Source organism: Pezoporus flaviventris, unplaced genomic scaffold (assembly GCF_033815535.1).
Source record: "Pezoporus flaviventris isolate CSIRO_AGI_PZ_B2104156 unplaced genomic scaffold, CSIRO_AGI_Pfla_v1 ptg000001l, whole genome shotgun sequence".
Classification (NCBI taxonomy): domain Eukaryota; kingdom Metazoa; phylum Chordata; class Aves; order Psittaciformes; family Psittacidae; genus Pezoporus; species Pezoporus flaviventris.
This window is the reverse complement of record NW_026892549.1, coordinates 57,777,938-57,793,328: the sequence shown is the minus strand read 5'-3', so window position 1 is coordinate 57,793,328 and position 15,391 is coordinate 57,777,938. Positions and strand designations below refer to the sequence as shown.

The following is a 15,391-nucleotide window of genomic DNA, read 5'->3' as shown; positions in this document are numbered from 1 at the left end:
ATGAGCTTCTTGGCCCTGGTGGCTCAGAGCTGCTGTCCCTTGGGAAATACAGAGTTGGGAGGGAGGGACCCTCATTGCCAGTCAGTCAGACCCTGTGGCTTATCTTGCCTTCCTCCGTAGGTCCTCATAGTCCCTACTAGGGCAGAATATCCCCAGAACTGTGCTGTGGTTCAGGTTTGGTGGGGGAGTAACGTTCTGAAACACCCTTCAAGCCTTGCATAGCCATGCACTGGGTCCTGCCTAGAAAGCTGTTGCAGCCTCCAAAGCAGGACACTTGGTTAATGCAACCACCATGCATTAAATAAGAGAGCAGGAGAGGATGGAATCAGGAGCAACACAGGGGCACAAGCTGATCTCTTTTTTTGCAGTGATGGAGCAGTTGTAATGCATCCCATTTCCTCCAAGAGTCAGGAATTAGGGCTTCAGCCCGGTCCTTGCTGCTGCTGCTGTCGGATTTAAGCCCAGCAGCCAAATGTGCATTGCTGTTGCCCTCCTTTACCTCCTGGATGCTCTGTCCCTGGAGTGGGCGTGCAGGCTCAGTCAGCATCCCTACATCTCCCCCCTGCACATGGGCTCATCTCAGATCCCAGCTCCTTTCTCCTTCCCTTGGAAAAGCATTGGCTGGTTCGCCCTCATCGCCTGGGGGCAACCCCATTTGCTCAGTGGCCTTTAAAAACGAACCAAAAAGAAACCCAAGCCCACTGGAATGACAAGGACATGAGCAGTGGGGACGCCTCTCCCTTTGCCAGCAAAACCCAGGGATTTGGGAGAAAATAGGTCACGTGCCCTTCATCCCATGCCACGTGGTGGATCTCCCAGGGCCAATGAGGTTCAGAGCCCTCTGCGGAAAGAACAAAAACAAATCACTGCGATTCTTTTTTCCTTCCCCCCCTCCATCCATTGCGTTTCTCCTCCTTTCCAAACGTGGAAAGACCGGCCATCTGTGCGGACACCCTGTCAGCACTAAAGCAGCTCTTTGGAGAAAGGTAAGAAGATTGTGTTGGTGGAAGACCACCTGCCGTGGGCAACTTCTCCTAGCGATGGGAACTGGGGAGGAATCATTGAGTAAGTCAGGTCTGGGGCTCAGTGTGGGTTAGAAGAGCTTGGGATGCTTAAGAGCTGTCTTAAGTGAATCTGTGATAGAGGGAATCTAAGTCTGTGTTGAAGGAGGTGGAATTAGGGGAGAAAGAGGTGCATGAGCGAGTCAATGGCTGCTGCTCAAGTCTCTCCTAGGAGATATATCTTGGCAACATTGTGCCCTGGTTTGGCATTTGCTTCAATTTGATCCAATTGGATTTTACCTTTCTAATGCCGAAGGTTGTATCCCTAGATCGGGAAGCATCCAGCTCTGCGTTAACCAGAACCTTCAGCCATTCCTAATGCGTGTGGTTTACAGAGCGGGCTTTGGACAGTGTTTGGGTGGGAATTGCTTAAAGCATTTGATACTAAACCATCGTAGATATTCATCACCTCCTCTTTGATTTCATTTATACCTTTTTGGTCTTATTTCCATGATTTTTCGTTTCCTTGTGCTGGGAAAATGAGATTGAGAAAGTGGAATCCCTTTGATTCTGAGGCTTTGTTTTCAGTTTGCCTTCAGATACCCATTTTACTCAGGGTAGCAAAATTCCTTCTGACATTGTCATGTTCCCATTGCATTTCCTTTGGTTATCCCATTGTTTTCTAGGTAGGAAAGTGGACTCCGAGTTACAAAGGTTATAAAGGACTTAAACGCTGTTAAATCCGATCCCCAGATATCATCCGCTTCTTAAAAAGGGAAAATGTTCTCGAATGTATTTTTCTTGGTTTGGGAATTTTCTGGGATAATGTCATTTTAATGTGAACCAGATTAGAAAACCTCAGTTTATGAGTCGGAAGTCACCCAAATAAAGCAGAAACGGTGGATTGAGGGTGATGTGTTTAAGTTGCCATAAAATGATTGACCTTTGCTTTGACAGATGCAAAGGCAGATGCTATCCTGCATTTTGCTACAGAAAACCAACCCTCAGTTTTCCCTAATATCTGGGGTTTGGCTTTTAATAGAGAATTCCAAACCAATTCTGTCATATATCTGATACTCTGAATCTCAGCTTTCTCCCCTCTTTGATGGATTAATTCCTATAAACATATTTAATCTTCTCAGATGCAGAAAAAATTCTATCTTCCTGAGAAATAACTGTTTTTTTAAGCTGGTTGAATGGAGATGGCATCTCTTTATGAATTAAACCCATCATTTCATGGTGGGGAAAAAAAAGGCTATGGATCAAGGCAAAAAAAAACACACCAAACCAGCTCTTTAAGTGGTTTCAACGCTATTTTAATGTCTTCAAAACATTGAAGAAGCTGTGGTGTTTTAGTGCATAGGATCAGAAACAGGGATGCACTCAGGATGGGATGGAGCAAACCATGTCCATGGCGGCCAGCACCCATTTAAAGTGGGAGAAGAGGGGACGTGGATGCCTGCACGGAGAGATGCTCGCCACTGTGCAGCTCTTGTGGGTAGCTACCAGAGATGCTTTTACCCTCCGTGGTTTGGTGGTCTCCCCACTGATTTTTCTCAGGTGATGCTTTTCTACTCCATCATTTTTATTATTTATTATATCTTCTTCCAGTTTGGGAAAAATGGGTACTTTCTGTGGAGCAGGCACCAAGCCATCCAGCTTGGCTCCCTATGGAAGTCGGGGCTCATGCCTGCAGCACAGGGACAAACCCATTCCCACTAGGGCAGTGTGCTTGCAGCCCCGGCTTTCATCTGTAGCCAAGTGTCTGTTTTTGGAGAAGCAGAGGATGCTTTTCCAGCACCGAAAAGGAGCCCCATGCGCAGGATGGAACCTCTGCCATCCAGTGGTTTGAGTTTGCCAGGCCTCTGCAGCTGCTTTTTGGCTAGATGGAATAGAAGGTGCGTTTAAACGTGTCCCTGATGTGTGAGGGCTGTCTTCATTGCTGTGATGAGCTTTTTGCAGCTCACCAGCACTCATGCTGAATGCATCCATCCTAGTGCAGTGATTGCGCACACAGGCACATAGGATCCCAGCCTTGTTTTGGTTGGAAGGGACCTTAAAGCTCATCCAGTTCCAACCCCCTGCCACGGGCAAGGACACCTTCCACTAGAGCAGGTTGCTCCAAGTCCCACCCAGGACTGCCAGGATGAGTTCTGGGGACAGGGGTGATGTTGCCCCCTTCCCTATCAGCCCCAGTGGAGCAGATTCACCCTCACCCGGTGCGTTGTGCTCAGTGTTTAGACCCAAGGTTATGGAGGACCTACCGCGGGGAGAAGGGAGAGAGGAGAAGGAGACTCTTCTTGATTCTAATCGGGGTTGAGGTTTAGCTGAAGTGAAAACAGATCGGGAGTGACAGTTTTGGAGCCTGCTGTCAGGGTCTGAGCGTGGCATGCCGGCGATCCAGCCGCCGAAGGCCCCCGTCCATCCTCCTCCTCCTTACCAGCCATACCCAGGGAGAGCTGCCACTGCTGGGCACAGGATGGGGACCCTGCACCTCTGGCATGGCCACTAGACAGTGCTTGTGGCTGGGGACAGTGTCCAGCCTTGTGGTGGCCACCTCGCATAGGGATTCACCCCCACCTTCCCCAGCCCCATGCAAATGGATGCTTGGAAAGGAAGGATGGGGTTTAGTGCTGCATCCCGACTGATGCGCTCGGTCCTGAGCGAGTGATGCCAGGTTGCTTCTCCAAGGGCAGGGAGAGACCCCAAGGGTCTCCCCATATTTCTCATCAATCTCCCATTCCCAAAGAGTATCAGGGTGATCAGGCTTCTGGAGAAATGACACAGACAGAGAAATGGAGCATGGAGGAGCTGGGATTTACAGGCCCAAGCTGTTCCTGGCTCTCCATCAGCCTCGCTTGGTCCCCACGAGGGGACTAACAGAATGATGCTGTGCATTATGTCCCCAGCATGCAGGGGGTGGTGAAATGGGATGAATTCCCTATCCCTGCATCAGGAAAGGTTGGTACCTACCCCTGATGCTTTGAGATATGGTGGCATTCATGAGAGTAGCCCCAGCCCTGCATCTTCCATCTTGCACATCATGACATTGGGCTGCCATTGAATTAAAAACTAAACCAAAACATCAGTAGAGACTGAGCATGGTTGAAATAACAGGCCACTTGGCTGTCTTAACCTGGCACCTCCTGTTTGGCCCTGTGTGCTCCAGGTTGGTCCACCAGCGCCTGGACAGACCCCTCTAAGGCAGCCCCTGCACTGTGAGCCTCATTGCTGTTTCCAGGGATTAAAGAGAAAGGGGTGGAGATCAGATGAGATGAGGCAGTCGGTTGCTTCGCTCTTGGGATGAAGGGATTTGTGGACTGTTCTTGGATCAGTAGATTGAAAACTGAGAGAAATTATTGGGATGATGCTGGCAGCGGGATTAAAACCAGGGCAAGCTCTGGAGGAGGGGAACGATGGGGGGGCTGTGGAGTGCCCGCTGCTGGGAGCTACAGGGACATGCTCCTGGTCAGATCTTCATCTGTTTTGCAGGATGCAAAGGAAGCATCCCTGGTCCCAGCTCTCCAGGATGCCCCCCAGTACAGAGGATGACAGGAGTATGCCTGGAGCCCTCTCATTTCAAGGCTTCTGGAGGACAACCTGCTTGTCCTCTGAGGGCCACACAGCTCCCTGTGGTCTATTCTCCTTTATGCGAGCATTGTATAGCCACAGGCATCATCATTTTGGGTATCCTTTGGCCTTCCCCTGACAAAGGGCATATAAAAAGTGGCACATAGGGGACTTCTACCTGGTGGTCTCACCCTTTGATTTCCAAAGGGGTCTGTTTCCAATGCTGCTATTCTTTGGCCAAGACAGAGGTCCTTTGGAGCTGAAGGAAGAGCATCCCTTGGGGCATCTGTGAAGGCATCTCCTGTGCAAGGTGTCATCTCCTGATTTCTATTCCTTAGCCTCTGGCTGGGGGGAGAGGCTAAATTGGGTGCATCCTAAAGCATGACTGACCCTGGGCATTGCTCAGTGTTAAGTGCAGTTGTCCAACAGAGATGAGCTTTACTTGGAAATACACCAATGTCTGTAAGGTTTAAACAGCCACCACTGGCACAAAGACACTGTCACCAACAGCACATGCCTGTGGGGAAGCTCTTTTACAGTGCCTGACCTGGATCTTCTTCCCTGCAGTTTACTCAAGAGCTCTTCCTCTGTTTCTGTGTGCTTCATTGCACGCAGCCAAGCTTGGTACTTTGCCTTGCTGAACTGCATCTTATTTCCTCCTCTTTGCCAAGCTCACTTTGGCTTCTTGTTCTGCTCTCCAAAAAGCTTCTGCTCCCTGGGTTGTCACCTGCAAGTTTAACAGGAATGCTACCGATAAGTGTTTGAGGGAGGGGGGAGTTAGAGCATCTTCAGGTGGTTTCATCTGCCCCAGTCTTCCCTGGCTCTTTCAGGACAATGCCATATTGAACAGCCTTGTTGCTGCCACTCCCCTGCTACCAGTTAGGTCATTTCCCTCCTCTGTGAAGGCTTATCCCAGGGGATGCTTACAGAAATGCTGGATGAGTTATCCCAGCGCCCTTCCCATCACATGAGTGCCTCCATCCTTTAGCGGCTTGGTCCAGCCACCCTCTGCAGCACTGCTGGCTTGTTTCCTATGTCCCCTTGCATACCTATGGCTGCAGATATGGAGCGTGGCATTCCAGCAGTCACATTCCTGGTCTCTCTGGCGCAAGGCGGGGACATTCCAGCTAAGTAATGGGAGCTTTGGGATTGTCTTCCCAGTCGCTCGGATGCTGCCGCAGAATCTGCCCGGCTCTGCAGTGCTGAGCCCTGCGGCAGGGTCCAGGCTGGCTGTGCAATGCAGAACTGCTGGCTCTGCCTTCCTCACATGGCCAGGGCACATCTAGACTGAGCAGAGACCCAGCCAAGGCTTGGTCCTTGCTGGTCCCAGCCTCTCCAAGGAATTGGCTTGGGCATGGAAGGACAGCCAGCCTTTCATATAAGACTTTTGATAGATGGGTTTTAATCTGTTCTTTAATCTGTTTGCAGACCAGAGGAGATCAGGGTGGCATTCCTCATTGCAGGAAGTGCTGTTTCCTCAGCACACAGGGCCTTGAGTCCACCCAGGCTCACAGACATCTTGGGGATGCTCTTGGTCATAATGGTTCCAACTGCATACTGCCAAGAGCGTTGGCTCTCATCACCTCATGGGGTGACATTCCTGAGGTGCTCAAGCATTTTGACAGTCACTGACATGTTTATTGGGAAATGGTTCCAAAAGTCACCAAGAGGGTGCATTGGAAGAGGCTGAATTCAAGTGTGTTGTTCCCACTCACCAGCTCACCTCAGCCTTCGGAAAGCAGCTTGAATTCACCACAAAATCAAACCAATTCAATGTTATTCTAAGCAGGGTGACCTTAGCTGGTCACGATGGTGGTTTAAGGGGTTCAGTGACTGATTTTGCTCGGGGTCCTGCAATCGGAGAGCCCTGAAATAAGCCCAGACTTGGTTTTCTACCAGCCTGCTCCTGCTCCATCCCATTTCCCTCCTTGTTGTGTGTCCAGTCTCTGCTTATGACACAGCAGTGGTTCATGTGAATGAATGGGAATTCTGCATCCTATAGATCTCTGAGGATGCATATCTCAGTTCTGGCTACCTAAATTTCCTCTAGATCTGGTAACTAATGTAAGGCTCCAAGTTTTGCCTCCTACAAGCATCAGGGCAAGAGGTAGGTGCTATCATTCTGCTGTCCCGTTGTGTGCAAATGAAGTGATGTTCCAGAGCTTCATCCTGAGGAGATTGGTAGGGAAAAGCTGTAGCTTTGTTCCTGAGCCTTCACACAGAAGATCATGACAACAGCATCAATGTCACAACTGCAGTTGTTCTCCTTGTTCTGAGCAGCAACTCTCACTGGGCATCCCTCCCTGCGTTCCCTGGAGCCAGCGGTTTGTGCTGTGTTGTAGAGACACTTTCCTGTGCTGGTGGTTTCTATTCCTCTTGGTTTATCCATCAGTCCAGAAATCCCTCTGAAACACATGAAACTCCACTGGAAAACTACAGATAGGAGGCTGGGATGTGGCTGAGATGAGGCTGAGCCCACTGCAGTGTGGCAGGAGCTGTGAGTTGCACCAGGTACTCTAGCTAATACCAGTATCTAGAGCCAAGATTTCTCCCTGGAAAAGCTTGAGGGTAAAGGATCCAGGATGAAAGCCATCCTGATTGGAAGGGTGGTAGGAAATGATTGCTTAGGAAATGGAGAAGGGCTGCAGCCTGCAAAGAGGTTGGTGGGAGAAGCCCACCTGAGGCATGGAGGAAGCAAACGAGGCAGCAGGAGAGTTGATACCCTATGATGGGCCTGGCACTGAGGGGAGGGGAGGGAGCAGAGGAAGGCACGTTTGTATCCCCCCAGTGCTAATTGGCATAGAGGTGAAGGAGACTGGAAGTGCCCACAAGCAAGGAGGGGAAGACAGGTTCTAATTGCTCATCACAGCCAATGAGGAACATCCTGGGCTATAAATGGAGGCATCTCCCCCAGAGAGGGAGCAGATGACCAAGCATGAAGCATCCAGGGATGCAGCAAGAGCAGGGATATTTGTCTCCTGTGAAGGGTCAAGGGCAGGTGAGGAGCAGGGATGCAGGGTGGCACGGGGTGGCTTTTTTGACTTACTTGGTTAGGGTTATCATTACCACTGAAGCTGGAGAGTAAGAGGAGGAGCGATAAACTCAAGTGCCTATGGACAATAGCAGCAGTTGGAAATGCAGCTTCATTGCAAATGGCATTTGGTGTCACTCATGTAGATGATGCTACTGTCCTCTTATAGCTTCATTTTCTGCTGCATTGCCATTTGGAGCCTGGGTTTGGAAGGGAATGCCCGACTCTGGTGTTCTGCCATAGCATCTTTCCTCCTTTCACCCCCATCCTGACCTGGCCAGTCTGCTTTGTTGTCATAATCCCGGGCTGGCTGCAGCATGGAGCTTCCCAGCTGCTCAATGCGATGCTGGAAATCATCGGATTAGGTCTTAATGGCAGGATCAAGGCGCTGGGAGATGAGTGGGGAGGAAACTCCTGCTCACACAGGTGGGCAGACAGCACTTCCTATTAAAGCAAGCGAGAAAGGGCAGAAAAGCAGCTTCTTCCTAGGCTTTTCCCTATGTTTACCACATCTTTCATTTCCCAAGGCTTTCCAAATGCTGGTCTGTTGTTTGTGAAGGTGGTATTGAGAGGTCAAGAGGTGTTTGAATCTCCTTGCAGTGGAAAATGTCTTGAGTGGTGGAATTGCTGGTCAAATGTTAATCCTTAATGTGAAAGTTTGCTACCCACATTAGAAATCTGGGCATTCCATAGCACATTGTGGTGTGGTGAAGGACACTGGTGTTTTGTGGTCATCTTTCTGGTGGTGGGGCTTCTAAACACCAAAGAGCTTGAGGAGCATGCTGTGGTTGTGTCTCAGGGTGGCATTGCCAATGAGCAACAACAAGATGCTCCAGGGTAGGGTCTCAGGGCACAGCATCCCCATACAGACCCTTTTCACCAGCACACATTGGTGAAGGCTCTTGTCCAACAGGCTCTTGAGGTGATGGAGTTTATCAGCCTGCACCACATAAACCCTACCTTGTGTGTCTGTCTTCTGGCAGTGTTCAAGGCCAGGTTGGAGGGGGCTTGGAGCAACCTGCTCTAGTGGAAGGTGTCCCTGCCCGTGGGACCTGGATGGGCTTTAAGGTCCTTTCCAACCCATACCATTGGATGATGCTATCTGGGTGTCTGCAGAGGAGGTGCAGACAGCATTTGCTGGAGCTGCACTGCAGGACTTGCTCGTGCATGGCTAATGTGCCCATGGAGCTCACATGGGTGCATGGGAGGGGGAAGAGAGGAGGACTTAGCTTCAGCAAGCTCCTGCAGGGACACCAGCCCATACGGAGGGAGCCACAGGGATCCCATCATCTGCTTTTCCAGCTCCTATTCTAAACCAGGTTGGAGAGCAATGGCTCCAGCTTCCAAAACTTTGGAAACAAGAACAATCAGAGTATGTTTACATGTGTTTATGTGTGGGAATGAGGAGTCTTTCTGCTATTTGAGCTTTGATTTTTCTTTCTTCTCCTCGGTCACTGGTGCCTGAGCTGTTTTTCAGACATAGGGAATTTGTGGTACAGTAAGGAAATTTATAGGATAACAGCCTAGTTTGTATTGGGAGGGAACTTAAGATCATCCAGTTCCAACCCCTGCCACGGGCAGGGACACCTTCCACTAGAGCAGGTTGCTCCAAGCCCCTGTGTCCAACCTGGCCTTCAATACTGCCAGGGATGGGGCAGCCACAGCTTCTCTGGGCACCCTGTGCCAGCGCCTCAGCACCCTCACAGGGAAGAACTTCTGCCTTATCTCCAACCTGAGCTTCCCCTGTTCAATCTGAACCCATCACACCTTGTCCTGTCGCTGCAGCCCCTGATGAACAGTCCAGAATTTCCAAGAATTCCATATATTTCATTTCAAAGCCAAGGGAGAAGGCAGAAATTGATTGCTCTGGGCAGTTACCATGCCTCCTCTGATCACTCTCCTGAAAAGGCAGCTACATACAAAAGGCCTGTTTATTCTGCTGCAGGATCATGGTTTGGACAGGCATTGTCTGCCTTTCTTGGGACAGATCATGTGGAGTGCCCTTGCTGTGGTGCAAAGACATTTGGCTGCTCCCTGTGATGGGAAGATGCTGCCTCGGGTATTCTCCTGTGGTTGCCCAGGCATGATGCTTGGCAGAGCTTGGCTTGGCTTATGTCCTCAACATAAGCAGGACATGGAGCTGTTGGAGCAAGTCCAGAGGGGGCCACAAGGGTGCTCAGGGGCTGGAGCACCTCCTGTATGAAGCCAGGCTGAGAACACTGGGGCTGTTCAGCCTGGAGAAGAGAAGGCTTCAGGGAGACCTCAGAGCAGCTTCCAGTGTTTGAAGGGGGCTACAAGTATGCAGAGGGACTCTTCATCAGGGACTGGAGCAATAGGATTTTGGGGCTGAATTTGACACTTCTAATGCTGCCTCTTTGCTCTCTGTGGGACTGCGCCTGCTTTGCACTGTGTTGGAGTTGAGCTCTGGATCTACTCTGTCCATCCAACTGGATGTAATGGTGTCCTCAGGGCTTTCACGTAGATGGACAAACAAGCCATTTCAGAGCTGCTGCGAGCTAGGCGGAACACAGCGGTGAAGAGGAAGGGTCCAAGATGGGTCTCTGCAGGCAGCAAATGCTCTGAAATGCTTAAAATGCTGTTTGGGGGAAATCATTTTTCCCCAGCCCTTTGTCTGTGAAGAATGAGGGCTGCAAGGGGGGGCTTGCACCCAGGGTAAATGGCTCTATTGTTCCCATCCTTTCCATTGAGCTTATGAGCCCCCCTATAAAAGACTTACCTTTTGCTAGTGCAAGTAAGAAAAGGCCAATGTCGCTTTGGTGCTCAGCGGAGCATGAAGCGTGCTTAATTTAATAACACTGATAAATCTCAGAGCCAGGAGCATTTGGAGCTAACACATGACCCACTTTTCCAATCAATCGGAAAAATTTACATAACAGCCTGATGCAGGGTCCCTCCTGTGAGGGATGTGGAGCAAAGGGATGGCAAAAGGGATCATGGTAAGAGACCCCTTCCATAAGTGCTGCCACCACAACTGGTCCTCTGCAGGCAAGTCGTGACCCACCTCACTGGGACTGCAGTGATGTGCCTGGGTTTAGAGCATCCTGCTGAGCTTTGGAGTCCATCACCCCAATGGCAAAGCTCACACAGCTCCAGGGTGCCCCAGCTATGGGGCTGACACCCTGGGCTGTAGCTGCTTGCAAAAGCAAGCCCTTTGGATGGTTTGTGGGGCAGGATGGCTTTGTGAATGCTGCATCTGCAAGCCACTGGCTGTGGCCATCAGCTGTGAACAGGCTCTTGCCTTCCTCTGGCTATGCTGTCAGAAGATGCTATCAGCTGGAGATGGGAGCTTCACTCTGTATTGGGGTGCACGGGTGGTGTCATGGCTTCATCTCTTTCCCTGCATCAAGGTCAGGTTGTTCCTGGGGCATCCCTGGGGATGGTTTTCCTCCCCATGCGGCATGGGCACCTCTGTGGGGCAGGCACTTGTCTCCAGGCACATCAGGAGCAGTAGCAGCAGTGACCTCCTCCATACATCAGCTTGTTCTGTGTTGCCTCCCATGCACAGGAATCAGCCTGGGGTGGCCCAACACAATTACTCCTTTTCCTTTACCATTCACCTGCGATAGGGTGTCTTGAATGAGGAGCTTCCTGATCTCACACCTTGTCCCATCACTTCTCAGCCCATTCCCATTCCTCTGATCCCCAGTGTTGTCACTTCCCTCCTCCTTTTCTCTACTCTTAACAGTGCCTTTTGGCTTGACACCTCCAATACATTTAATTTCTTACCTTTCTTGTTTCATTTGTAACATCCAGTGGCCTCAAGATTGGTGTTTGCAAGTGAGCTGGGCTCCTGTTGGCCCCGTGGGAAAAAAAGATGTAATTGTTAACAATTCCCATTCCATGTCTCCCAAAGGATAGAGGTGATGGCCATGCTGAGAACGCATACCAGACCAGTTTAATGATCAGTAATTCTATTGTATTACAAGCCATTATCACAGAGTACAATGAAAGGTGAACCTTAGCCCAAACCCAACTAATCATGCAGGGTTTGATCCATTTTGGGTTTCATAATAACCTCTTGAAAGACTTTTTACATCAAAGCCGTCTCCCATCCATGATTGGTGCATGTTTATTCATCTCAACTGCCTCTGCGTCAAAGGAATGCTTGAGAACTAGCTTTTTGATCACCTAAGTTCCCATCTGAGGAAAGGAAAATGCCAGGTATTTGTGACCAGGTTCAGAAATCCCCATCTGCTATATACTGAGGCATTAAATAACATGGGGGAGTAACTAACATTGCTGTATACATCTTGGCATTGCATACAGAAGGATGCTGGCACCTTCGTTTGGGACAGGATCAGCCTCTCCATTCTGCAGAGACATCCCATATGAGGGCTCCTTGTGCAGTGATACTACTAAGGAAGTGTCGGGGAAAAAAGAAGGAAGGATTTATTGCTGTTCCTGTGATTTTCCAGCCCTGATTTCAAACCATCAGTGGATTTTTTCCCTCTAGAGGGCAGAGGAGGAAAGAGAAAGAGAGGGAAAGGGACATGAACAGAGATTTTGTTAGATATGTGCAGGGCAGGAATGGCTGGAAATGGCGTGGTCCTGAGATGCAGCGCTCAATTACAGTGCTCAGCAGTCAGGGTGCAAATGCATGTGTGTAGAAACCTATTCTTCCTGAGGTCAGATAGATATTTCCAAGTGGCTTTTGGTCTTCTGAGTGCCTGTTCACACTTCAGATGGTGCGATAGGTGCTCTGGGTCTCTTAAAGCCCAATATCTGCTCCCAGTAGGGTGCTCAGTCCATGACATCTCCCTGCAGCTCCTCCAGCCACTGCATTCCCATGTTCTGCATGGTCCATCCAACATCCCTACTGTGTTGATAGGAAACATCTCCCTTTCCCATCCCCAGGTGATAGAGCCTTGGTGCTGCTTCCTCCTGCATCAGGGAGCCCTCCCAGCTACTGCACAGCTCCTGTTCCCAGTAAGAAATGGAGTCCAAGGTCTCCGAAGGTGGCCTAAATGTCACCCTCACCATCCGGCTGCTGATGCATGGCAAGGTAAGGGGGTTTCCTCACAGCTCCCTCTCCCACATGGTGCTCATGGCTCCTAATCATAGAATCCCAGCCTGGTTTGGGTTGGAAGGGACCTGCCACAGGCAGGGACACCTTCCACTAGAGCAGGTTGCTCCAAGCCCCATCCAACCTGGCCTTGAACACTGCCAGGGATGGGGCATTCTTGCCCCCCTTGCCCTGTATTGCTGGGTACAAGGTGCCTCAGGTCTTTGCTTCATTATGGAGTTGGGCTGGATTGTCTTTGCGGTTTGTGATGTTGACGCCTTTGTGTTTGGTTTTTCCTTTTCTTTAGGAAGTTGGCAGCATCATTGGAAAGGTAAGGCTGGCTTTTGAATGTGGATTTCATTCTATTGCCTGCACCTTTTCCTACGTGCGGTGTCATAGATATCGGTCACGTCTTCCCTGTGATGCCCTTAAGTGTTTTGTGTGCATGAGCTTAATGATGACAGACCCACAGAGGAATCAAAGACTATCCCCCTAAAATAACCCAACCCAAACCCAACCTAGTGCCATTCCCAACTGTTTCCCTGGGGTCGTAAGTAGGTGTTTATGATCATTTTGCCTGGAATTTTACTTAAAGAGCTTCGTTAAGACTAAAAATGTCATGCAGGCCCATTGAAGTTCTGCAGTGCTTGTCTCTGCATTTAATTGGGCAGAAGAGCTCCACATGGTGCTTTGCACAGTAGTTTGGAAAGTCCTGGCTATCCAAGATTGAGGGGTTTGGTGTACTGAAAGGGCAGATTTATAATGGAAGAGGTTTGCAGCGTGAGCACCTTTCCCCTATATGCTTATGCCTTATTTTTCCATTAGTTTGTCCAGCCCTGGAAGGATTCACAGATTTACTTGCTTTATATCTGGAAATAAAGACATTAGATCTCTCTTTCGGATACTGGATCAGAAACCTGAAGTCACAGGGATCAGGGCCACAATGGCTTCAGCTGACCATCCCATGGGAATGGAGGGTCGGGCACACAAAGGTGCCTAAATGCTTGGCTTTGTGTTGCCACCTGTCAGAGAGATGTGTGTTTGGAAGGGTTGTTTTGAAGGTGGAAGTCTTGGTAGTAATAGCCTGTGCTTCTGCTTCTTGTTTCAGAAAGGAGAGACTGTGAAGAAAATGCGTGAGGAGGTGAGCAACCTGCTCTGTACCATGATTTGGAGGAGAAGGAGACCATTGGGGTCTCCTGGCCAGAGCTGCACACTGCAGTAACTCCCAGGGTCAGCCAGATCCAGTTTTCTCACTCTGGCCTCAAATCCCTATTGTATTTCATGGGAATTCTCCAGAGCCAAGAATTGCTCTTAAATGAGCATTGAAATCAAGTCACTTCTCAGATGCTTGAGGTTGTTGAAGGTCTTTATGCCTGCAGCCACCAAGTAGTTAACATCAGATGAGCAAGCAATGCTCTGCTTCTCACAAGCAATGACCCCGTGAGCTGGTCTTGCCTTGATCCATAGGGGTTTGCATTGTATTAAAAGACCCAAAGCAGGTGCTTTTTGGAGGTGAAAGCATCACAGAGGGCAGGAGTAGTGACCAGAGGCCAGTCTGTAGTTATGCCAAGGGCTTCTCTTTTCTTTCCAGAGCGGGGCAAGGATCAACATCTCGGAGGGGAATTGCCCTGAGCGAATTGTGACCATCACTGGCCCCACCGATGCCATCTTCAAGGCTTTCGCCATGATTGCCTACAAATTTGAAGAGGTGAGAAACACCAGCCATTTGCCCTAAAAGGGCAGAGTAAAAGGGTCTGCATCCAGACCCATGGGTAGCTCTGGCATTGCCCATTGCTGGGGACTGCAATGCAGATAGGTTTGCAGATAGCAACCCATGCGTGCCAGTCTGGACTTGCTTAGCTGGCATAAAACCTTCCAGACATCTCTAACTAGGCAAGAACTGAGCTTCAGTGAACTCACAGAGGTCTCACAGTGAATTAACTGCAGGGATGCTGTCGTGGTTTAAACCCAGTCAGGTAATTCGTTCGCTCACTTCCCCCCCTTTCTTGCCCTCCCCCTGCTCTCGGAGGGATGGAGAGGAGAATCGAAAAGAATGCAACTCCCACGGGTTGAGATAAGAACAGTTTAGTAACTAAGGTATAACACAGATCACTACTGCTACCACCAATGATAATAATGATAAAGGAAATAACAAGGGAAGAGAATACAACACCTCAGCACCAGCTGACCGATAACTCGGCCCCCAAGCCCGACCAAGCTCCGACCGATACCTCCTCCAACCCTGCAGTCTCCCAGCCCTTCCGGCTCACTCCCAGTTCCATCCTGGGCATGACGTGCTGTGGTATGGAATACCTCTTTGGTCAGTTTGGGTCAGGTGTCCTGTCTCTGCTTCCTCCCAGCTTCCCCTCCTCCCTGGCAGAGCATGAGGCTCACAAAGTCCTTGGCCAAACCAAAACATCTCTATCAGCTCTGTTCCCGAGCCGAAAGTCAAAACACTGCACTGCACAAGCTACCAAGGAGGAGAAACATGACTGCTACTGCTGAACCCAGGACATTATCCACCCCTTATTCCATACCATTCACGTCATGCTCAGATCCCACATTTTCAATATACCATCACTCTTATCTCGGTGCACTCTTATCTTAGTGCATGGACCAGTCCCTATAAAGCTGCTGCTTCCATCTGGTCCATGTCAGGCTCCATCTCTTGTAACAGTCTTCCAGAGCAGGAGAGACTGTGTGCAGTGTTCACACTCGTGAATAACCTGGGCAATAGTGTCCATTGTTAAGTCCACCCCTCGATCA

General features: G+C 49.8%; 1 protein-coding gene across 2 annotated transcripts in view; it reads left to right on the top strand.

The window, feature by feature from the left end:
• The window catches only part of PCBP3 (poly(rC) binding protein 3), a 44,390-nt gene that overhangs the window by 3,900 nt on the left and 25,099 nt on the right, over positions 1–15,391 (top strand). Inside the window, exons 2-5 of one of the 2 annotated variants that reach the window (XM_061459607.1) lie at positions 12,478–12,625; positions 12,933–12,956; positions 13,734–13,766; positions 14,217–14,333. In XM_061459607.1, coding sequence (XP_061315591.1) covers positions 12,557–12,625; positions 12,933–12,956; positions 13,734–13,766; positions 14,217–14,333 — 243 coding nt within the window. In that variant the 5' untranslated portion in view covers positions 12,478–12,556. The remainder of the gene's footprint in view (positions 1–12,477; positions 12,626–12,932; positions 12,957–13,733; positions 13,767–14,216; positions 14,334–15,391) is intronic. The other variant, XM_061459605.1, reaches the window with a different exon arrangement.